Genomic DNA, 23110 nt, shown 5'->3' on the forward strand with positions numbered 1-23110 from the left:
TGCGATATCTATGCACCAACTTGAGGGGGAGTGTTGAAATATCTTTCTATATATTAAGATATCCCATATAATAGATATTAGGAAATATCAAATATTAGAAACTAGTAAGATTTAGGAACTAGTAAATATATTAGTATAAACTATTAAGAAACTAGTAAAATATTAGAAACTAGTAAAGTTAGAAACTAGTAGTATTGTAACTCTATAAATAGAGTCTTATATTTCTTTTGTAATCATCAAGGAATAAAACAATTTCTTTGATCAATTTCAACTGTTACCAAATTAGTTTGAGTTTCTCAACAAAAAACATCTATTATATTATTTTTTTCTATAAGAAAAATAATCATTTTATCAATAAGACCAGATTCAACCAGTGATGCTGGCAAGATTGCTAAAAAAAATATAAGAACAAAAAATATTTTTGAAATGATGTAACCTAATGTCAAAGATTTTAAATAATTGAATAAATCATTGCTTTGACAAAATAGAAGTGCTTAGCATTTAGGAAATGTTTGAGATTTTAAATAACTGAAGAGAAACTCTAAAGATGTCATAGAGAGTAGAAAATAGAAAAAGATAAGACTACTATCTACCCGATCGTATTTCTAGTCGTACTTACTTTTTTTTTTTTGTTGAACTCTAGTCGTACACTCGTACTTACTTAATGATGGATAACATGTCTTTGGAGAAAGGGGATTTGGAGAAACAAAATCATTTTTCGGAGAAACAAGAGCATTTTGTGGAGAAACAAGAAAAATTGGGACAGAGAATCGGAATTCACCCACACTTCATTTTTCTCAAATCTTTTTCCTCCTCCAACCAAAACAACCTCCGATTCTCTTTCTCACACTCTCTATCTTCCTTTCCTGGCCTCTCTTTATTTCCTATTCACACTCTCTCCGTCAAAACTACAATATCAATAGTAGTCTAGAAGGTTGGTCCGCATCAATGCATCATCCTTATAATAAATTTTCAGTTATGAAAAAACAAGAACGGTCACCGGAGGCATCCCACTTTTGATTCGGCTACGTGGACATTGGTCAATCGAAGTTGACGCAGTTGACTTGGATGGCAACTTCAGTCTTTATCCCGTTTTACACCGTCATCTTCACTTCATCATCTTCAACACCAGGCACAAGCCGAGGACAACTTAAACCCTAACCCCCCAAACAGATTCAAAGAATGAGGCGAACGCTGCTGAAACTCTCCACTTCTTCTTCTCTATATTCCCGCCATTCAATCTCTAGTAGTTCGACTTTAAAACAAAACCCTACATTCTTTGTCCATCCTCCCACTTCTTCACCTCCATTTCTCAAATTTTTCTCATCAGAAAACGGCTCACCTACTCCTTCTCCTACCACCAGTATACCAGACGTCGACACCAAAGGTAAATAAACTCTCTATTTCAATCAATTCTAGGGTTTCCAGTTAAAACATGGTGTACTCGATTTTTTATTGTGGAATTAATTTTGAGTTCTGTTTTGGGGTTCAGACTTCAAGCGACTAATAAATGAATACTATGATAAGGGGAACGACGATGCAATTCCATTGATCATGGAAGCGATTTTAGCGAGGAAATTATCGGGCAAACACGACGACAGTGATAACGAGTTGATTGAAGAGCTTCCTCCATCACCACCGCCTGATGATGAAGATGATACCGATAAAGATTTCGATTCAGATGGTTAAAAGATAACCTAATCTTACCTTGGGGTAAGCTCCTTCATATGCTATTAGAGTAGTATTCTAGCTCCCATATATACATAGTTGATTTGATTATTGAAGTTTAGATAGGATTTTTTTAAAAGAAAGTGATTTGAAGATATTAACAAAACCCTAGTTGCTGGAAGTCTGCATTTTTGCTGGGTTAGTACAATAGTACATATAGGCTATAGTGAAGGCTTTTGTCCGAAATGTTGTTTCTTTAGTGTAAGACATAACAATTCCAACACTAATCTTGAAAGATGAATCGACTAAAAACGATAAGTCATTAGCTTCATTCTTAACATCACATAGGAACATGCTCGAGTTCTTATAACGATTAAATGAACTAGTAGTATGATATGATGCATCACCAATTCGATAGAAGTCTGTTTTCAGTTTTTTTTTCATTTTGAATCGGGAAATCAAGTTTGTGAATGGTATCCTACTATAAGTTTGACAAACTAGGTCATACGTTTCTAATAGAGAAAAAATTATCTTCTATCTTGTTGCTGGCATGTTGGGATACATCGTGATATATCACAGGCTTTATTGTAAGTACATTCCAAGAAGATGTTCTTGCAAATATTGTAACGTTATCCCCATAGTTAGATGCGGATAGCCCGGGGTCGGTCTATTGTTAGAGTAGCCGATATAAAATGATGGTGGTGGGAGGGGGTGGTGTTCACATTATAAGTGTGAGGGAAAGCCTCACCTCTTGAGCTAGCTTGAAGATGGCAATCCACCCATACACCCGGCTCAACCTGTAGGCCAGATCCGAGGAACTTGTAGTTGTAATCCGAGAACATCATATTGCTGGCTCTCTTATCCGACAGAAACATCCTAAGCAACCCAAGGAAGTTAATTTTATTACATATAGTTTAGGAAACCTCTGTTACGAGCTCTAATATCCATGGCTAAGGTGTCTTAAATTCATAATTGATGTTGTCTTCCTCTAGTGATGGTCTATCATTTGGTATTGGACTGAACCATATTTCGTTTTCCAATTGTACAGGAAAGATATTCAAAACAGTTTATGGAAGATTAATAGAAGCGAAGATATCAATTTTGAAGTCTGCTCTATTTTTCAAGAGGGTTGGCTCTGCAAAAACATTGAAGATCAATCAGCCATGTGGGATGCTTATTCTGAACTCTTGTTTTCATGATTTGTTTGTGTTTTTTCTCTTATTAACTTAATAGGAAGGTCCCTTCAATGACGATTTTCTTTTCTTCTTAGAACAATTAACCAAAAATTATGTACACTCTCAGGTAGAGCAAAATCGCTTAGCTAGTGTTTCTTTGTTGTCAATTATATTATTTTATATCGATTAAATTCGATTTATCTGAAGTTTATCTCCCATTTACGTATGTGATTTTGTCAAACATAAAATAATGTGTTGATTCCAGTTTGGTTTCAATTTGTGAGCGAGTGATTTGGACTCTATATTTGGTTAGGTTTCCAATTTGGCCTCCAAGACTAATGAAATGATTTCATTAGTTAAATTTAACAATCAAATTTATCTTCTCTTTTTTACCTTTTCCATCTTGGATTGTCCAGTAAGCTTAGTTGCAAATCTTCTGAAAACGCCCATGAAACTGAGATGCGGATCTTCTTGCATTTTCCACAAAAACAAGTTGCAGTTATTGGATTATCCATGAAACTGAGTCGCAAATCATCTTTGTTTGTCTATGAAAACAAGTGACAGACTGGAACTCCGGCGAAGGGAAATCCCTTCGCCGGAGTTTCTAGAGAGAATTTTTTTTTATCTTTCTAGGTCGCGGGCGACCTAGTCGGAGAAGAGAGAGGTGAGGTGGAGAGAGAGAGAGGTGAGGTGGAGGGTTTTTTTTCCCTATAACATCTTGCAAAATAAATTTGTCAAACTAAATTGACCAAATTTTGACCGATTCTTCCTATCCCGGAAACTATTTAGCTTTCCCCAAAGCGATGACCTTTTTTTTTTTTTTTTTTTTTTTTTTTTTTTTCACCAATCTGTCAAGAACTAGAGAGAGAAAGAGCTGTGAACGTCATTTAGTTGCCGAGAGGAAACGAATATTTAGAGAGAGGGAAATCGAACCTAGGGCTTGAGCTAATCCAAAGGTAAAAAGATCTTCACTCTTCAAAGACTTCAACTCTTCATCATTTTAATTTTTAGGGTGGTTACTTAAGTGAAGTTAGGATTTAGGAATAATTTTAATTTCTCATGAAGGTAATTAAGTGATTTTGTTTTTCAATCTTTAAATTTTGTGATTACTAATTAGTTATGTAGAGAAAATTAATACTGACTAGGAAAGTTTTTTCAGGCTCTTCTTCATCTTCTTGAAAACTTTGTTTAATTTGGTTTTCACTTTTCAGGAACATTAATTAATTATATATAGGAGATTTGGGATTTCTTGTAGAGATAGATGCAAAATCTTTGCTTTTAATTTGTACATTTTTTATGATTGTCTTCTTCTTCTCCACTTTGATTTCTTCAAAATAAAATAGAGATGATGAACTGATGATGCCATTAATTATTATGGGTTCTCTGTTTTGTGTGAGAAAAGCTTATTCTAGATTCATTGATTTGGTAATTGAAATGGCACTTTCCTGTTCATTTCCATCTCTCTCTATCTAACATAGTTCTGATGAGAGAGAGAGAGAGAGAGATAGTGGGACTATGGGAGCATATAAACATTGGATATTTGGATCTTTATTGGTAGGACAAGACAACCGGTTAAAGTCAAGCTAGTAAGTGACTAAGTGATTATTTGTGACAATAATGTTGCAACGTTGTACTTTGACACCAAAAATGCCTCTACATGTTACTTTCGGCGATTATATATTTACCGTAAGAAGAATTTTAGTTATAAAAAAATTCGTTAGTCCTGTATAGTTTCAAATCCTGGCTCCGCCCTTGGGTATGATGGTAGACCATGAACCGTAATCTAGAGAGAGAAGTAGCATCACGGCTGAAGTAATGTAGTTTCTTCCATTTGAAAAAAAATCCCATAGGAGTTCTCCCGTTGGAACAGATCCCCAATCCGGTTATGCGGGTTCCTGGCAGATTGGGTGGCATTGGCAATGTTGACATATGTCTTCGTTTTAGAGGTTAAATTTGTAAAAATAAAATTGAAATTCTGGTCAAGAAGGCGGTAAAGTAGATGGTACATATAGCATTAATTACTCATTTTAAAGAAAAGGCGAATAGGTATGTATTTTCTTGTGTGGTTTATTCAGAAAAAACGAGTTTGGCGGTGATGATGAGGAACCTCGGAAAATTACTGACACGAGTTCTTCCTCGAAGACGATTTTATCAAACAGATCTTCTTCCTTCTTCAGCTAGAATTTTTCTTCCTTTTTCTCTTCAGAATCAGAGATACTTTTCTTCTGCTTTCACTCCATCCAAATCTCCCTCTTTTGATTCAACAAGATGGAATCCTTTCGGAGGTTAGTTTTCTCTTCTTACCTTTTACTTTTGCTTTTATTTCCATACGTTTAGATGTTCACTATGTATTCAAAACCCTTTCAGAACTAATTTCTATGTGATGTTTAGGAATCTCGAGAGAGCTTATAGGCATTAGTTTTTTGAGTTTTTTTTTCCTTATTTGGGTAAATGGTTATTGTTAATTATCGCTCATAAAATGTTGCTATATTCCTCTTTCCTAGATGATGTCGGCATGCTAGCTTATCGACTTATCGCTCATAGAATGATGCTAACTTCCTAGAGGGTGTTGGCATGCTAGGTTATCGAGGCTTATCACTCATAGAATGGTGCTATCTTCCTAGAGGATGTTGACATGCTTAGTTATAGACTTTTCGCTCATAGAATGGTGCTGTCTCCCTAGAGTATGTTAACTTGCTACCTTATCGACTTATCGTTCATAGAAATGTGGATATCATCTAGTTGCTGTGATTGATGTACATATCCTATTTGTGCGGCAGGTGGAGGGAGATATGTTTGTTGGTGGTTTTGTTTTCCGGTTTCAATGTAGTTTGGGAATTTTATATATGGTATTATTTGAACAGGACAGAAGAGGAGTATGTTCATTCAAACTCAGTCAACACCAAACCCTTCATCTCTCATGTTTTACCCTGGGAAGCCAGTTATGGAAGTTGGAAATGCTGACTTCCCGAATGCTCGTGCTGCTATGAACTCACCACTAGCAAAAGCGCTCTACGGCATTGATGGTAAAACAACTCCGGCTCTTGTTTAATTTTATTCCTGATGTTAACCCATTACAACTGTCGAATGACTGCCAACTGAAACCGCATGTGATGTTAAAATCTTGAACCCAGTTATTCAATTACTTAGGAAATGTGAAACCTGAAAGTGCAATTACGATATTCACCTATCTCTGTTTGGCTGGCACCTTCATTTCTCGGAATTGGGGTTTGGCTGCCACTTTCGTTTCTCTCCTAGCCAATATATACCCAACAGATTATGATCTTATTTAATCTCCAATTATATTCTCGGAATTGGGTTTGGACTTCCTGCTTATTAAAAATTTGAGTATCTCTCTTTTAGAACTATCCTTAGTTCCTTACTTGAAGTCATCCCACTGGTTTATACTTTTATTGTAGGTTTCGCCTGTATTGTTATATTCAGATGTTAACCAATTTTCTGAAACTCCCAATTTATGCTTTTCTCTACTTACTGGATATGAGGAAATGAATGAAGATATGGTGGAAATATATATGTATGAAAGAGAAATGTTTGACCATCACTCTTGGTGTTGTGAATACAGGAATTACTAGGGTATTCTACGGATCGGATTTTGTAACCGTAACAAAGTCAGAGGAAGCTTCATGGGATTTTCTTAAACCTGAAATTTTTGCAGCAATCATGGATTTCTATACTTCAGGACAACCACTTTTTATTGATGCTGCTGCTGCAGCTTCCAAAGACACAGCCATACATGAGGTATCCCTACGACATCAAGAAGATCGCTAGTTTTCTTGCTTTCCTTGTACTCTCTTTGAAATATCTCGTCGGGCAAAAGTTGTTAAAAGTGATGCTATACACTCCTTTTCGGAGTCCGGTATTTTATTCATAATTCATGTATATATATTCAAAATATATTCGATTCTGCAGGATGATTCTGAAACTGTGGCAATGATCAAAGAATTGTTGGAGACCCGTATTCGACCTTCAGTGCAAGATGATGGTGGGGACATAGTATACCATGGGTTTGATCTGTAAGTTTATATCGCCATGATGACATTTAAAACCAACTTCAAAGATGAAGTGATAATTATACTGATATATTGGCATCTTAATTGACTCTTCAACATCATTTACTTTTTCAGAGAAACTGGAATAGTGAAGCTAAAGCTGCAAGGAGCCTGTAGTGGTTGTCCTAGCTCATCAGTCACTCTAAAATCAGGCATCGAGAACATGCTCATGCATTATATCCCTGAGGTAAGAAGCGTATTTCGATTTAACAAATTCATTCGCCCATCAACATCAAAAAGTGATATTAGATTAGAAGTTGAAAGTAAGTTAAGTAACAACTCTCTCTTATGGGGTGGTTTGAACTACTACTTTTGGTGGGACATTACCTAGTCTACCCAAGATCAAACTAAAATCATTTAATAGGAAGGTATTGGCGATTTGATTACATATTCATTTGTTGTTAGCATCTGAATAAGAGAACATATACTTGCAGGTGAAAGGTGTAGAACAAGAAATGGATGGCGAAGAAGAAGATGCAGCTCTTACCAATTAGATGGTGGTTGCTTCTAAAGGCACCGGGCCAAAAGGCTCTTAGCATCCGAAAAATTTATTGATTCGGGTCAATGACTATTGACTCGAGTTCTCTATAAGCACCGATTTTTAATGTGGGTGACGGTCACCTTCGTTTGCTTCTTCCATCTTCTTTCAAAACAAAAGGAATCCTGATTAATTTTTCTTTTAAAATAAAACCCTAAAAAAGTCTCCGGCAACAATTAAGAACCAATTAACAACATCTCAATTTCATTTTCTATCACCAGAACATCTCACATCGCCCCTCCCACTGGTTGTTAGGTGAAAGACTGTATCTTGATTCTTGAGGAAAAATATATATATATATATATATATATATATATATATACACAGAGAGAGATTGTTGGGTTGATTTCTCTATCTTCTTCTTCTTGGAATCAATCCTTCAACTACCAATGCTTAGGTTTTAATTTAAACAATCAAGAACCAATTAACAACATCACAATTTCATTTTCTATCAACAGAACATCTCGCATCACCCCTCCCACAGGTTGTTAGGTGAAAGACTGTATCTTGATTCTTGAAGATATATATATATAGAGAGAGAGAGAGAGAAATTGGTAATATTACAAAATGGGTTTTAGAGGTAATTAAATTACTGAGTTATATCTAGAGAGAGAGGTAATTGAGTTTTCTATGTGGATTACGTGAAGAGAAACGGATTAGCCAATCCGTGAGTATGTGAAGAGCAACGGATTGGCTAATCCGTGACTTACTAGAAACGGACGGACTGGTCTAGTCCGTCTAGTATGTCTTAGGGCATCATTGTTCTTTCCGAAATTCTGGTTGGATTTTGTGAGAGATGGATGGAGGGGTTAAGGTTAACTCCACTTGACCGGTGCCTACATAGTTAGACGGTGCTAACAGAGAAAAGAGCGGTTGGGCCTGGTGCTAACAGAGATGGATGCTAACAGCCCTTTGGCCTGGTGCCTTTAGAAGCACCCTTAGATGGTTTGTGACTCACTCTTATGTTATATGTCTGAAATTTTGAATATACTTGTTAGTTAAAGAGGGTTCTGAGTAAATTCTGTAGTAACATCCTTTTGATCTTTCTTTTTCCTTTGTATCCACTGAATCTGTGAGTGTTATTCAATAAAAACTTGTTTTCTTTTCCTTCTAGGAACTTACATATCTGTGTTATATCAGTACTTTTTCTATGTAAAACCTTTGGCTTGCAAGCGAGTGGAAGTAATGACCTTTACTTGTCTGTGTTATGTCGTACAATATCGGAAGAATACATATTTCTAGTTGTGAGTCTTTCATTTCTCTTGTTCCCTTGTTGGTTAATATATTATCTCTTTTCCAACTTTTACTTGTAAACTAACCAGAATTGGTTAACTAGCTAGAGAAGTGTATTTTAAGAACAAAACATTGATTGATGAAGATATATTACCAAGATTTAGGGGGTCTGGGGGGTGTTTATTTTCTTTTTCAATTGATTGTTCCACCATGAGAGTTCTTTAAGAGACAGCTAAACTAAAATTGAACTACTACAGGGAACATTACCTCATGCATATGGGTACATTTTGTCCACATAATGTGGACATAATAAAATGTCATTCTACACCATCAAATACTTGGGTTGACAGTGAAGGGTCGAATCAAGATTTAATATGACAGTTTTTTTGGTGAAGGGGAAAATTGACCTGCTATATTTATTTTTCTTTTCCTTCTTCCTTTTCGTCTTGCTTTTGTTAAACCCTTTCCATTGATTTTAAGCAAGGTTAGAGATTAAAAGGACTAACAGTAAAACCTAATTAAACTTATGTGTTAATACAGTAGAAATAATATTAAAAGAACTAACAACAAAACCTAATTAAACTTGTGTGTTAATAATTAAACTTATGTAATTAGTAGAAATAGAGTATGTATTAAGATAACGTAGATCAACTTGGTAAACTGGAGACTATTTGTAACCAACGCCCTTGTTGTTTTTTTCTTTTGAGAAATCGACTACGATCTACGTTAGTCTTTATAAGACATTGATACATAATGAAGATGTGATGAGCACGATAACCGCCTAATTTAAACCATAAATGAAAGAGTGAAATGTGTTGTTGGAGTCCAGACTCTAGAGGTGTTAGGACTTGCAGCATCTTCATTGAAAACTTAGAAAGATTTTTATTAGTTTTTTGTGTCAATATCAAATTGCCAACTGGACTTCTCATTTTATAGGTGACGGAAATAGAAATCTTCAGTGTACAAATTTAAAATTATTTTGTTTATCTATATGACATGGTTATTATACTGTAATTCGTCATATTTAAGATATATGAAGAATTGGTTTCAATTAGTTTAAGTATACGGAACGATAAACAATTATACTCTAAAAATAGAGGGTATTTTTGAGATATTTCAATTTAACTACCGGCATATCACTTCAATGATTCGAATTAAGTTTTGAACCGAAAAACTTCCATAAAAATTCTAAAAATAACTACGACACTTAAAATTTCTAAGATTAAATGTTGCATTGGAGATGCTCCTAGAAGATTAAAACTGAAAATAATATCACGCTAATCTTTCAACAAAAAAAAATGTGACACTCAAGTAGATTGTCAAATAACTATGTCAGATACCATCAGAGGACAAACAGAGGAATGTGAGTGCATAGCCATCCTACGGGCTGTTCAGTGGGCCAACGATCTCAAACTTACACATCTCCTGATAGAAAACGACAACATCAACCTGATAAATCATCTTAAAGGTACGATATTAACTGGCAATCTATGAAGCACATGGAAAGAATGATTTCACTTAGAGTAGAATTTGGAAAGATTCAATTCACCTATGGTCCGAGATCAACCAACACTAAAGCAGATAAATTGGCCAAGTGTGGAAGGAAAAATGAAGTTAAGCGGATCTGGCATTCGAAAGAAGCTATGAACGAGGATGTAGAGTTGTTTTTCTAGTAGTTCGCTCTTTGTTTTCTTTCAAAAAAAAAAAAAAAAAAGTAACACAATTGTCAAATATTGTTCTTCACCTGCCAAACATTTAATTTTAATTACTCGCATAAAAAAGAGAAGCAAATTTGACTCGCCACCAACAATAATAATTTCCATAAAATATTCAATACATGAACTAACGGACGGAAATCAAATTAATGAACCACCGCTGAAACAATCAGGAGTTCAAAATGAAAATATCAATCCATTTTGATCGAAATGATCAAGTTCAAATTTTCACTGTGGTTTTCATATTCAGATTCAGATTGATTCAGATCTTCTGAAGCTTTTCAGCTTTAACAATTGGATTAGCTCTAGCTATAGCTTCTCTTCCAATTGTTTTGAAATCAAAACTACATCCATGTTGTTCCGGATACCGATGAGACGAACAAAACGTTACACCACACTTACACTTAAATCCGGTCAATCCGACACGTTTCCGACACGTTGAACACCGATTCGGCCTCGACACGCCGACACAAGATGTCGGTGATTCCAATTTTGATGTTGCAGCGGTAGGATTTCGAAAATCAGATGATGATGATGAAGCTGGTAGAATCAAGGTAGGAGGAGAAGAGAAAGATATTGTTGTCGCCGATGATGATGATGAAGCGGCGAGAGATTTTTCAACGGCGAATTTAGCAGAAGAAGCTTGTTCTTCTTTGAGATGAAAATCATTGTAACATTTAGAACAAAGATTTAGGGTTGCTGGACTACCGAAGAATCCACAGTTATTAGCGCATAATCTATGACCTTCACCAGGAGCTTCACATCTCTGTTCTTCCGCCATTTTATATTCCTTAATTGATGATAGTCCTAGATTGAAACAAAATCAATAATTTGATTAACCTACCTAAATAATCGACAAAACAACAAGAACTAGAAATGAAAGAAATCAAAATTGACCTAACAAAAAAAGAAGAAAATATATTTTCTTACCTAAATTAAAGGTTTGTGGATTCGAGTGATCTTCAAGAGATGAGATGAAATGAAATAGTTTCTAGAGAGAGAGAGAGAGAGAGAGAGGGAGAGATGGGTTCAGGGGATGAGAGAAGGAAGATTATATGAAGGAGGAGGTTAGAGAGAGAGAGAGAGAGAGAGGGAAGGTGGGGTGGTGTAGGTGAGGCCCCCCTTTTTCAAGACTAAAAAAAGTCCCAAAACTTTACCACTAAGGAAAACCACTCCTCTTTCTCTCTCTCTTTAGCTGTTTTGTGTTGTTGAGTTTTAATACATTTGGAGGGGTATCCAAGCCATGTCACACTCTTCAATTTCATCATTAGGTCCCACCCACCGATATTCTGTTGAGTTAGAGGCCCACCTAATGTTAAATTTAGTAGTAGTACGATTGGAGCATCTTTAAAGTGAATTTTGTGATAAGGACCATGACATATACAATATACCCAACAAAAACCCTTCCATTGCTTTTTTTTTAATGAGTTTTTTTTGTTGATGAACAAAATTTCCATAGTTGTTATGTAGACATAATATAACAATTGAATATATTCATTAAAGAAATGTTAAAAAGAAAAAAAAATCGAATGAATTTAGAACGCAAATTTTATATAGTTCGATATGATTCTTGTTTCTGTTGATTCTAATTTACTAAATTTCAAATCACAACAGACTTATACGGTTCCTATCCGAAATCTTCCTAGATCTTTTGCTTCTCTAACATTATTCGTGAGTTAGATTCTAAATCTTGACGAAGCTTTCTACAAAAAACACTAACTACTGCAGTATTGTTAGTCTCTTATAGATCTGACAGTCTGACCATCGGAAAATTTTGAAATTCTTCTTGTACATATTTGGGACTCTAAAAGATCTTCAACAAATTTCCATGATGAAATTTATGGAGATATATTAACGGTGTAAATACTGTGTTTATCACGTGCAAGTAATCTGCCAAATTTTATTTAAATCTAAGAGCGCAAGGCCATGATACTGCCATGTGGTTCTAGTACCGTCTACTCCACTTGCGCCGTCAAATTACAACACGGCAGATAAACCAGGATGGAAGAATCCATTGTTTTTCCCATTTACAAACAAGTTCATAAATTTAACCAATTACTCAAACATCCCTTGTTTAACCAATCATTCCTTGAACATCCCTTATTTAACTGATTTTGTTGGCATATTCTACAATAAATTATTTCAACTTTAAATAATTCATTCTCGGGACTTTATCCAACACATGATTGAACGCTTTCGGCCCCCATAATACCAAGTCAAGAAATACTTTCAAGTATTTATACTAAAACTCTTAAACATTATTATTATTATTATCCATCATCTCAAATTTAAAAATAAAAGCTTTGTTTGTTGGTGGAAATTTGCCGGTTGGTAGTCGCATTTCTTGAATTTTCTCCCCCTCATGTTTCTCTCCCTATTTCAAAATTAAAGAATAGAAAATCGGTTATTCCACCAGAAGAAATTGGCCCGTTGAGGAAAGGGTCAAGTCGACCATTGCTTGGCCTTGACCGTCACCTTACACAAGACTAACATATTAGAAAAACACATTTCCTATTTCAACTCGTTTTCTCTAATAATTGTTAATTATTGGGTGGTTATCAAACAAAACGGACATTTTGAATTGATTCGAAATAGACTTTTGTTCCAAATAAGCCCTAATGTAATAAAAAATTCTTACGAAATGACAATTCTTTAATGATAGTAGCCAACTATGAATTGTCTACAACCCTTAAATCTAGAAGAAAGAGTCTATCGTACATTTCGCCATTTCCTTCTCAGTCCGAAGACCTAGAAAGTTTTTTTCATTTGTTTTCTGTTGAAAACTGCATTTTTTTCATGATCTGTGAATGTAAGTCGACTATATATATGACTAGTTTTAATCAGGAACTTGTAAAATTATAACTTGTTGGATACCCCACCCAAATGCAAAAAAAATCAGCTTAAATCAACCATTTAGACAAGTTAGGCCTCACAATTCAGACAATGGTAGAAAAACCAAAATCTAACAAGAGTTAATTCATCATATCCACATGGGGTTGAGGAGGAAAACAAACACTACCTAAATTAGCTTCTAGCTGCTTATTTTTAGATGATGCTTTTCAAGGTTATGCCGCCGATCAATAAACACCAAGGAGCAAAAAAGTTGAAGTGTTTTTTTACCTACCATTTCAATCATAAAAGAAAAGGGTAGGAGCTTTATTGGGTGTCCAATTATGTGGATCAAGCACTTCATTTTTCGGACATTCAAAAAAGTTTTCATAGGAGGCACCAACTCATACTTCCACTACTACTAGTGCAAAATCAAAGCAAAAAAAAAAAAAATCCATGACATCTTACAGATTCTTCTTCCACCTTGATCAAACCCCACAAGCTTTAGTATAAAGAATTTAAACCTAATCGATTTGTGGAAGATTGAAGATAACTATCAAGACAAGGCAATGAATGACAAACTACTCCATATATATTATCATCATATTGGCCTGTGACCACTGTGACCACATACACATTTATTTTACTTTATATTACGGATGAAGTCATCAATAATAATACCACTACCGGAAAGGATAACATATAAAAATGAAGTGTTCTCATACTGTTTCAAATATCTTTGTAAAACATTGATTTACACTTATGAAGTGACTTAAAATATGACGCCTGCCATAGTGAGGGTTGTGACAATAAATTTTCATGGGTCATACAAGTAATAAATCAAAATCTAAGTTGGAGCAAAACGTGAGAACGATGAAAAAAGGCAGAAAAACCATGTTACATATCATCATTCTTCTGAGCAATAACACAGATAAAATAGTGTTAAATTTTGCTTCCATGGATTGTAGAAAGAAAGCATGCTTCATAGAGAAGTATAAAATCCTAATACAAACAGTACGAATTTGATATCTTTGAACAAGCAACAAAGATATGTGGTATAATTCATCCATTCCAACAATGATAGTTTAAAAGTACATAAAATTACCTTACATTGAAATCGCTCGAATCTTGATTTTGTATTGGAATTTTATCAACCTTCCTCTCCAAACTCCTTTGTGAATCTCTCGTGCACATCGAGATCAGATTTGCTTACGGTTGGCCTTTGTCTTGCAAGTACTTTGTCGAAATCTGTTCTCATTATGGGCGGTGGAAGGATCTACAAGAAAAACATAATAAGTTAAATAGCATTTTGAGGCATTCACTTTCTTATACACAATAATATTACTTTTCATAGATGCCAAGGGGACGTTTCCTGAGACATGTTTTTACAAATGTATACTATTTGCATACATCTAATCTGACAATTCGAGATTAATACAATAATATAATTTTTCCGATGTTCTCTATGGAAATATATACACGATTTTATAAATACGGTAAAAAAATAAAATAATTAGTCTAGACGCAAATTAGTTCTCTGAAACGGTGTTTTTAAATCACAACGCGAACGGGCTATAACTGTCGAATTGAAAGTCTGATTAATGAAGCATTCTTGGGTGCTAGGGCATACCTTCGCAGCAAGGCCTTTTGATGCAAGTTCTTGCATAGTTGTCTGAACCGCTCCTCGTTGTTTTGGTCCACATGGCATCCACATGTCATTATCGGTTTTAATAAAGAACATGGCATCCTGTGTTTTCCGAACAGGTTCGAATAGAACATCTTTAACCTGTTCATGAAAAGAATTACTGTCAACTGCTTTTACGAATAAACTAGTGAAGCGAGTACAAGTGTTACAATAACGTGAATGAACAATGTCAATCACTTACACAAACGGAGACATCAGAACCTGAGAACCCCTCTGTCTTGTAACCTAAGTATTCAAAGTCACTCTCAGTCAAGTTATGAGGTGTATCACCCAGATGCACCTGCTCAGAAACCATAAAGTTTGATAAGAAAAGGACATGAGAATATCGACTTTAAGACTATTACAATTGAACCAGGGTGAGAACTTTATAGTTGCTAAAATAGTTTAAAGATATTTTTTTCTTCGTTTGAGACAAAATTGAGAACCTTGAACATGTGTTGTCTAGCCTTTGCCTCTGGTAGAGGAATGTATATCCGCTTGTCAAATCGCCTGCGGATAGCCTGTTAATCACTTTGTATCAGCACCAGTATTACACTACTTCTCATGACCTTGATAAATACACATAAACCTACATTTTGTTGTACAATCAAGCCCATTTGCAAATTTTGTTTACCTGATCAAGAGAATAGGGAGTATTTGTTGCTGCGAGGACAAGAACTTTCTGATCATTGTTTCCAACACCCTGAAATGTTAGCAGACTGTCAGTTCTAACATTTGGAGTTGAAGAAATTGGATGATTAATTCTACTTCCTTCATCAGAAAATTAAGTTCTAGTTGAACATGAACCTCCTTTTGTACTGAAAGTATATAAGTATAAGTAGATAACACAGACAGACCATATAAAGTAATAGAGAAACATCAGTTACAAAATATTTAAATAAGTTACTGTTTAACCAGGGTAAAGATTCATCAGACTAAATGGAATGTCCATATCCTTCTTTTTGGGATCTTTTACATAACATTTCTGCTATGTAGTTGGTCGCGGCCGTCTGGGCCAAGAATCTCGGGTCTCAGCTCGGTCTCGGCCCTCTCCCGAGACGAGACTCCAAGACACCGAGTTAGGGTTTGGCCGAGAATCTCGGGCGTCTCGCAGGGCCGGCCCTGACTTTTGTGAGGCCCGAAGCGAATTACCGAAGTGTGGCCCTATACTTTATATATATATATATATATATATATATATATATATATATATAGTGGAAAGTTACTTTGGCCAAAAGCTCTTTTTCGATTGAAGATTGGTCAATTATTTAAAATGAATTTTGTATGTAAGTTTGGATGGATTTACAAAAGCCATGTATATGCAAGATTTACGCACACGCTTGCACAAGTTAACATATAGTTGTATAGTTCGACAAGTAGTTGAAGTATGGAAAGTGTTCACATGATTTTTAACCAATACCAATAGAAAAATCGACTCCATTTCTTGTATATATATATATATCCAAAATATATTGATTGAAGTTGCATTATAAATACTACTGAAAAAAATCTTAAGAGACTCATCAGGTTATACTCATTCAGATTGTCAATATCACTCTCTACTGGAAAAAACAACTGAGATATAGTCTTTCATACTGACTTAAATCTTAAGAGTCTCGTCAAGGATTTCTCCATAAATTTTGGAGAGTGAAAGAAATAAGGGGGAGGAAATAGATATTAAAGAGGAGACGGAGACGAGAGAAAAAAAATAAAGATAACGGTGAGAGTGATGTGTGTTCGTGTGATACGCCTACAAATGAGCGACTTACACTTCTTTACAGCGCGTCAGTTTTGAGACATTAAAGTAGTTTAGGATACAGAAAGATTAAATAGGAAAATACTTTGAAAAGAAATAGTTAAAACGAAAAGAAAAAAAGCAAGTAATGGAATTATGATTTAGGGACTAAATTTGAGTATTAGATAAAAAAATATGGTGGCAAATTCTAAAGTTGGCTACATTTTGGGGCCCAATTGTAATTAGCCATTCCAAAAAGAAATGGTAACCGGCAGTCAGGCACGTGAAACTCAAAGGAGGAGAAGTGGGTCCGTGTGGGAGTTAGTTTACTGTAGGCTTTGTTTCATTAAGTTTTTTACAGGCACTCCTTATATCTTAAGACTGAAATAATGTGGCCCCCAAGATTTTGTAGCCCAAAGCGAGGCTTTGCTCGCTTTGGGCCAGGGCCGGCTCTGAGTGTCTCGGCCGAGACAGACCGAAACCTAGACCGAGACAACATCTTTTAATTTTTTTGAACTTTTTTTTTGGAACTTTAAATCCTAATTTTATACTATTATTTATTACCTTCTTAACTACTTATTATATTCCCAATCAATCTAACATAAGTAGCAATAATGTTATATAGATATTTTAGGTCTTCTGCCTTATACAAACTTCGAAAATTTTATAGAAACTTTGAAAATACTGACAGCTGAATCTATTCAGTAAGATAAGATCCTATAAAAACAGTTTGTAACAGCACCAAGCCACCAACAGCCAGAAATGAAATGAAACTTCGATACCCAATTCACTTTAACACTTGAGACCGGAATAAAACATACCTGCATCTGTACAAGAAGTTCTGTTTTGATCCTTCGAGAAGCTTCACTTTCATTTCCTTCCCCGCGCGTACCGCACAAGGAATCTATTTCATCAATAAATATAATAGAAGGTTCACTTTCACGAGCCATCTGGAAAAGGTTCGACACAAGCTTTTCACTTTCACCCATCCACTTTGAAACAAGGTCTGATGAGGAAATACTGCAAATAACAGCATTTGACACTTGTCAATTGATTGACCTGTTTCATACATAAATAAACCATGACTGAAGAAGATAAACCAACACCGATGTTAGAAATTCTTCAAAAACCCGACGTCTTAGTTCCATATATACTAAAACTGCATTGCAGAGGAAGGAAAAGGTTCTGCAAGCACCCCCAGCTCGAAAGAGAATTCATGGTGTTTGTATGAGAATCAACTTATTAGTTGGATTAGAGTGTCATGAATAATCCCCTGGTATATGAAACGGGGATTTGATCTGTAATTGACACTATGGTGTTAGCTAAAGAGAATATAGAAAAAGGAAACCATGGAAACTCAATTGTTAATGTAATGCCTTCATCACCAAAACTTCCCGGTTATGATAATGCAAATTATCTATGCAAATTGACAAGGGTTGACTTAGACAAGATGAATGTAACATGAGACAGTGTTTACAACTAGAAATCATGACAAGATCATCCCAACTAAACCAAGAGGAAGCAAACTAATTGCCTGAAAAAAGTTGAGTCTGCTTCTGTTGCGACAGCCTTCGCTAAGTATGACTTTCCAGTTCCAGGTGGTCCATATAATAGGAATGCCCTCCAAGGCCTCCTTTTGCCTAAGAAAGGAACGGTAAAGTGAACAATGTCAAGCAAGTATACGACAAGGTGGACAATAATATAAAAACAAAACTAATTCAGGTATCTAATATTAACAGTATAAAAGCATAGAAGTACATTAGCATGCACAAAGCTTATTAATTTATTGAGATACATATGATAAGAGCAGAAGTGCAGAACCCAACTTCAGTCCAACCTGATACCAAATTCTTTAAAACTTCATTGTTTACTATTTTCATTTTGAGGAGAAACAAGCCATTCACATGAGAAACAAGCCACTAAACCAAAATATAAGGGAATGAAGAAGAGCTTCTCTAGTTGCCGATCTTGTTTCTAGGCAAACGTCTTATATTTCTAAAATACATTATCTTAAATATGATTGTGTTTCCAAATATATTCTTACTTTGTTGTCAGTTCACAAGTTTATAATATATGACTCGAATTTAGTAATTCTAGAAATGAATATATTCTAGTATGGATAATTCATACACAAAGAAGTAAGGAAAATCGAAAAAACAAACCAACTAGGCAATTTATTTGATGAAAACTAACCAGTAAAAAACTGAGGGAACTTGACAGGCAAGATGACTGCTTCCTGTAAAGCTTGCTTAGCACTTTCGAGTCCAGCCACATCATTCCAGTTCACATTTGGTTTCTCCCTTATTATAGCTGAATTAAGTCCAGCCCTTAACTTTGATTGTTCTTCTCCTTCTCCTCCTTCACCACCTCCATCCTTTGGCTTCGTCTTTGGTCTTGTAGCTACAGCTGCATCACCATTAGAAGCAGGACCAGGTCCTCCATCATCTAAAACAGCTCGAATCTCCTCAGCCCGCCTTAAATACTCTGTGAATTTCTGAGTGATTGCTTCTTTAATCTTAGGGTTTTTTTCGTACTTCAAATGGGTCTTGAAGTACTCTAATGCATTCATGTAAAGGGGAAAGGCCTTAGCATAATTCCCTGCATTATCTTCTTGAACGGCATGTTTAACGTATTCTATAGCTTGCTCCTTGAAATTGCTATACATCTTCTTTCTTATTCCAACAAATTACATAGAAAATCAAAACCTAAATAACTACTAAAGAAGAACAAGAAACCCTAAAATTTCTTTTCTTTTATGATTCAAGATATAATTAGTTGCAGCGGAACCCTAATAATAATATGAACTTCGGACTCTCCTTTCCTGGATCGAATTTTCACGATTCTGAAATTGGTAGAACGACAAATTCGAGCAATATTAAATTAGGATTTTGACGTACCTTGATTCCGCGCCTTTATCAAGCTTGATCAACAAAGATCGATCAAGATTTCATTAAAGATTAATTAGAAATTCTAGGGTTTCGTTGGGAGAGAGAATGAGGCGAGGAGACTGAATGATCGTAAGTAGAGAGAGAATAAAGATGTGGAAAAGAACGTTACTTCACCTAAGGTGGCTGGGGTGCTCTTAGATGTGTATTTTGAAATGGACTGCCTAGAGCACGATACCACTTGAATTTTTTTTTTTTTAGGTTGAAATATGGAATATATTAAGCAACAAGAGTACCATTTTACAATACATACATCTATATAACAAAACAGAGTGGGTTTGTAATGACTGGGACAAAATAAATGCTCCTATTGCTGAAATGGAGAGACATGTGTTTATTGACTAGGACAACATGTGTATCTCGTGGTGACTAAGATGTATCTCGTGATGACTAGGATGTTTCGCATTAATTTCATCATTACTTATATTTCTCTACAACCATTAATCTAATTTTAATCTGACCCGTTCCAAGAGATCAACATCCACAATCGACTCAAATCCTTTCATCTTCAACCGTGACCTGCCAAAACCTTTTCCTTTTCCAAATCCATTACTCTCAATCTTCTATCTTGACCCGCCAAAACCTTTTCCATTTCCATTTCCATTACTCTCCATCTTCTATCTCTCTATCTACACTTTGGTGCAAGTTACTGTTCTTCGTTCTTTTGTGTCCTAGGTTTTGTTCTCCCATCTCTCTTGTTTTCTGTTGTTTTATTGCAGCAGATATAGCACAATTTGGTGCAAGGTATGGTCTTTTTTGTTTTCATCACGTTTTGTCCAATTCAAGTCGATATTAGGTAGCAAATTTCATATGAAATGTTAAAACTGTATATTTAGGTCTATTTCAGGAATTCAGGGTATCAAGTAGATATTTAAATCTATTTCAGGTATTCAGAGTATCTTCTTCCTAAACTGAGAAACATGTATTTAAAGATCTCGACATCTCTTAGGTATGATTTTCTGTTTGAATTTGGGTTTATTATTTTGTCCATGTTTCTCAAGTCACATAGATAGCCCAATTTCAATGTCCCACCGATATTTTCCAATTGTATTTCCTTTTTACTTATGTGTAGAGTTACTGCCATTATTCCTATACTACTTACAAGGTAAAATCAGAAGAAAAGCCACCAATCATCCAATTGTATGTTATTTTGTGTACCTTAACTGTTTGATAAAAGGTCTCTATAATAATTTTTTGGGAGGTTTCATTATATATTTATGCTTTAATCTTTGTTATTAATACGCAATGTGTGTTTCATCAATTTAAGATCCTTATTATTGTCGAATTTGTTATGGTAAAATCTACATCCGAGTATCAAACAAAATCCGGTGAGTTTCATAATTTAATTTTATCAACTTACGTCTCTCATTTTTTTCATCAAAATTTGCACTTTTCTTACTTTAAAGTTCCTTATGTATGAAATCATGGCATTCATTTGATTACACTTTTCTTACTTTAAAGTTCCTTATATTTTTTTAAATTTTGTACGGTTAATTGATTAATACTTTCGTTATAAAGTTTTTGTTGATTTTGCCCTAATCTTTTGAAGTGATAGTTTCATCTTACTGTACTTAAACTAATTAGTTTTGAGAGATTGATTACATATCAAGTAATTGGGATAATTTAGATCGATTCTGTGTTATTGCTTTCATTTCTATTATATGTAACTTCAGTGTTACTTCTTCTGGTGTTTTTCTCTTAATTTTATTATTTAAATAGTAGTAATGATTTTTTTTTTCAGTCTCTAACACAAACTTTTCATTGCTAACTTTCGCTCTATATAATGGTAAAATGCAAATGATAATTCTTTCACAGATACAGTATGCTGAATAATCTAATGTGGAGACGATTTTCTTGAAGTTTCCAACAATATGTGAAGAACTTCCTGTAAAATTAACATAGTATAACTTTTCATAGTTTGGTCATTTTCAGACACTTTTCAAGATTATCGCTTGATTATATCATTTAAATTTCCCGTCTTCATAGTTTGGTCATTTTCAGACACTTTTCTTATATCTTGGAAGCAATTGCAACTTTAGCTGAATAAGGAGTTGCAGCAAAGAATATAATCTTTCATTCGAAGGTAAAACAATTCAAAACATGTTGTTTTCTCTTTCTGCAGATTATCATTTTGAATTGTTTCATATTGTTCATTGAGTTTGATTATCATTTCGTTTAGTTAACTGTTTTCTCTCTTCGAACGGGTAATTAGATAAATATGTTTCGAGGTGGATTGGCATTAGCGTCTATTTTTCATGTATTATAGGAGCAAAAATGCTTGGTATGGGGTTTTTGGTATATACTAATATTTACCAAAAATACATTGTGGGTTTTCACTTGTTCCACATTCAAGTGAAGATGTGGATTAACTTCTTCGCAAAATACAGTCTACCACATGTCTAAAAGAATTTTCTTAAGTGAGTTATTCCCAACTGAAACCGAGTAGATACCTACTCTAACTATACTGTGGGTATGTTCAAATTTCAAGTAATCGAGCAACTTCGGCATTCTCTTTTTTATTTGCATCTTTTGGGTGCTTTTACTTGGATCTTCTGGGTGTTGTGAGAAATTAAGAAGATAAGAACTACTTTATGACCCAAGCGATAGGTGATTATGACTGCTTAGTAGTTTCACGTGTGTATTGATTCTTCCTTTATGTTTAATGCCAAAACTTAGAATGGTACTCCAGTATATAACACTAATACCAATGATTGAGTACCCATTAAATGTACCAGTCTGGTAGCACTTCGTATACTTCGTTTCTTACTCCATCCATGCTTCTCTCTTGTAGCACTTCGAAGTCTTGCACAACTACTACCTCCACCACTTCACGTTTCTAATTCAATTTTCTTGTATTCTGCATTGTTCTTTTCAACATCTTCATTCAAATTTGTCATCTTCTTTGCAATTTCTCTATTGGCAAGTCAAACCATTCTTCTTTGACCTGAGTTTGAATCATCAGTTGCTAACGGTGTGGCAAAGACTGAGTTGTTTGTTATGGAAAAAGTAGAAAAAACAATGATATAGCTTGAGAAGCCCAGATTTCACATTAAGTAATGCAAGAGCCTTTCTATATGGATCTTCTGTAGAGAATTGAATTACTGTTAACACAATCAGGTTTAGTTTTCTGCCTCTCGCAGGTATTTGGTTCATATTCCAGCACTCTACTAGGGAAGAGTTTGATCTATACATAAAATACACAGATCAAGAAGATAGTTACCATCCTGTTAGAAGTGAGCTCAATGATTTGGCAGTGTTCACCAGATTTGTAGTGAAGCTAAAAGGACCTAATCCAAAAGTGACCATCCTGTTCCCGCACACTCTGCTAAAACACGCCTCTCACCAGACAAGCCCACAATGCCGATAACCTCTTTACCTGAAATGGAGTCTGCATTTAGCCTGTACTTATTACTATTTTATGAATTTTTTAATGTTAAAGTACGTAGTGTTGTATGTAAGGACATATCTTTCCGATCGGTCTATATGAACACATTTTTTTGCATTATGTTAGTTTTTAC

General features: G+C 34.9%; 2 protein-coding genes, 1 long non-coding RNA gene and 1 pseudogene across 8 annotated transcripts; 2 read left to right on the forward strand and 2 right to left on the reverse strand.

Annotated features, from left to right (window-relative positions):
• The first annotated feature begins 3652 nt into the window (after positions 1-3652).
• On the forward strand, positions 3653-8558 carry LOC147567921 (nifU-like protein 4, mitochondrial). 4 transcript variants are annotated; one of them, XM_086654417.1, is made up of 8 exons: positions 3653-3799; positions 4919-5128; positions 5708-5869; positions 6427-6602; positions 6774-6877; positions 6989-7100; positions 7348-7410; positions 8394-8558. In XM_086654417.1, the coding sequence occupies exons 2-7, from the start codon at positions 4939-4941 to the stop codon at positions 7405-7407; spliced, it is 804 nt and encodes a 267-aa protein (XP_086510543.1). In that variant the 5' UTR covers positions 3653-3799; positions 4919-4938; the 3' UTR covers positions 7408-7410; positions 8394-8558. The 4 variants fall into 4 exon arrangements, with proteins under 4 accessions (XP_086510543.1, XP_086510541.1, XP_086510542.1 ...); XM_086654418.1 differs by lacking the exons at positions 3653-3799; positions 4919-5128 and adding exons at positions 5235-5290; positions 5425-5527 and having other exon boundaries at positions 5624-5869; XM_086654415.1 differs by lacking the exon at positions 3653-3799 and having other exon boundaries at positions 4726-5128.
• Positions 8559-9873: 1315 nt separating this feature from the next.
• LOC147567922 (zinc finger A20 and AN1 domain-containing stress-associated protein 4 pseudogene) lies at positions 9874-11621 on the reverse strand (annotated as a pseudogene). 2 transcript variants are annotated; one of them, XR_015230903.1, is made up of 3 exons: positions 11330-11621; positions 10406-11206; positions 9874-10011 (listed from the first exon to the last, which is right to left on the reverse strand). The product of XR_015230903.1 is annotated as a zinc finger A20 and AN1 domain-containing stress-associated protein 4 pseudogene, transcript variant X2 (transcript). The 2 variants fall into 2 exon arrangements; XR_015230902.1 differs by lacking the exon at positions 9874-10011 and having other exon boundaries at positions 10476-11206; positions 11330-11464.
• Positions 11622-14190: 2569 nt separating this feature from the next.
• Positions 14191-19791, reverse strand: LOC147567923 (protein SUPPRESSOR OF K(+) TRANSPORT GROWTH DEFECT 1). Its single transcript, XM_086654419.1, has 8 exons — positions 18841-19791; positions 18182-18287; positions 17469-17667; positions 15547-15615; positions 15359-15433; positions 15115-15213; positions 14859-15014; positions 14191-14504 (listed from the first exon to the last, which is right to left on the reverse strand). The coding sequence occupies exons 1-8, from the start codon at positions 19310-19312 to the stop codon at positions 14379-14381; spliced, it is 1302 nt and encodes a 433-aa protein (XP_086510545.1). The 5' UTR covers positions 19313-19791; the 3' UTR covers positions 14191-14378.
• A 236-nt stretch (positions 19792-20027) lies between these two features.
• Positions 20028-23094, forward strand: LOC147567924 (uncharacterized). Its single transcript, XR_015230904.1, has 2 exons — positions 20028-20336; positions 20479-23094. It is a non-coding gene; the product is annotated as an uncharacterized LOC147567924 (long non-coding RNA).
• The last annotated feature ends 16 nt before the right edge of the window (positions 23095-23110 follow it).

The sequence above is a fragment of the Eschscholzia californica genome, unplaced genomic scaffold (assembly GCF_041429995.1).
Source record: "Eschscholzia californica isolate CP2 unplaced genomic scaffold, dmEscCali1.0.p SCAF_1, whole genome shotgun sequence".
NCBI classification, from domain to species: Eukaryota; Viridiplantae; Streptophyta; class Magnoliopsida; order Ranunculales; family Papaveraceae; genus Eschscholzia; species Eschscholzia californica.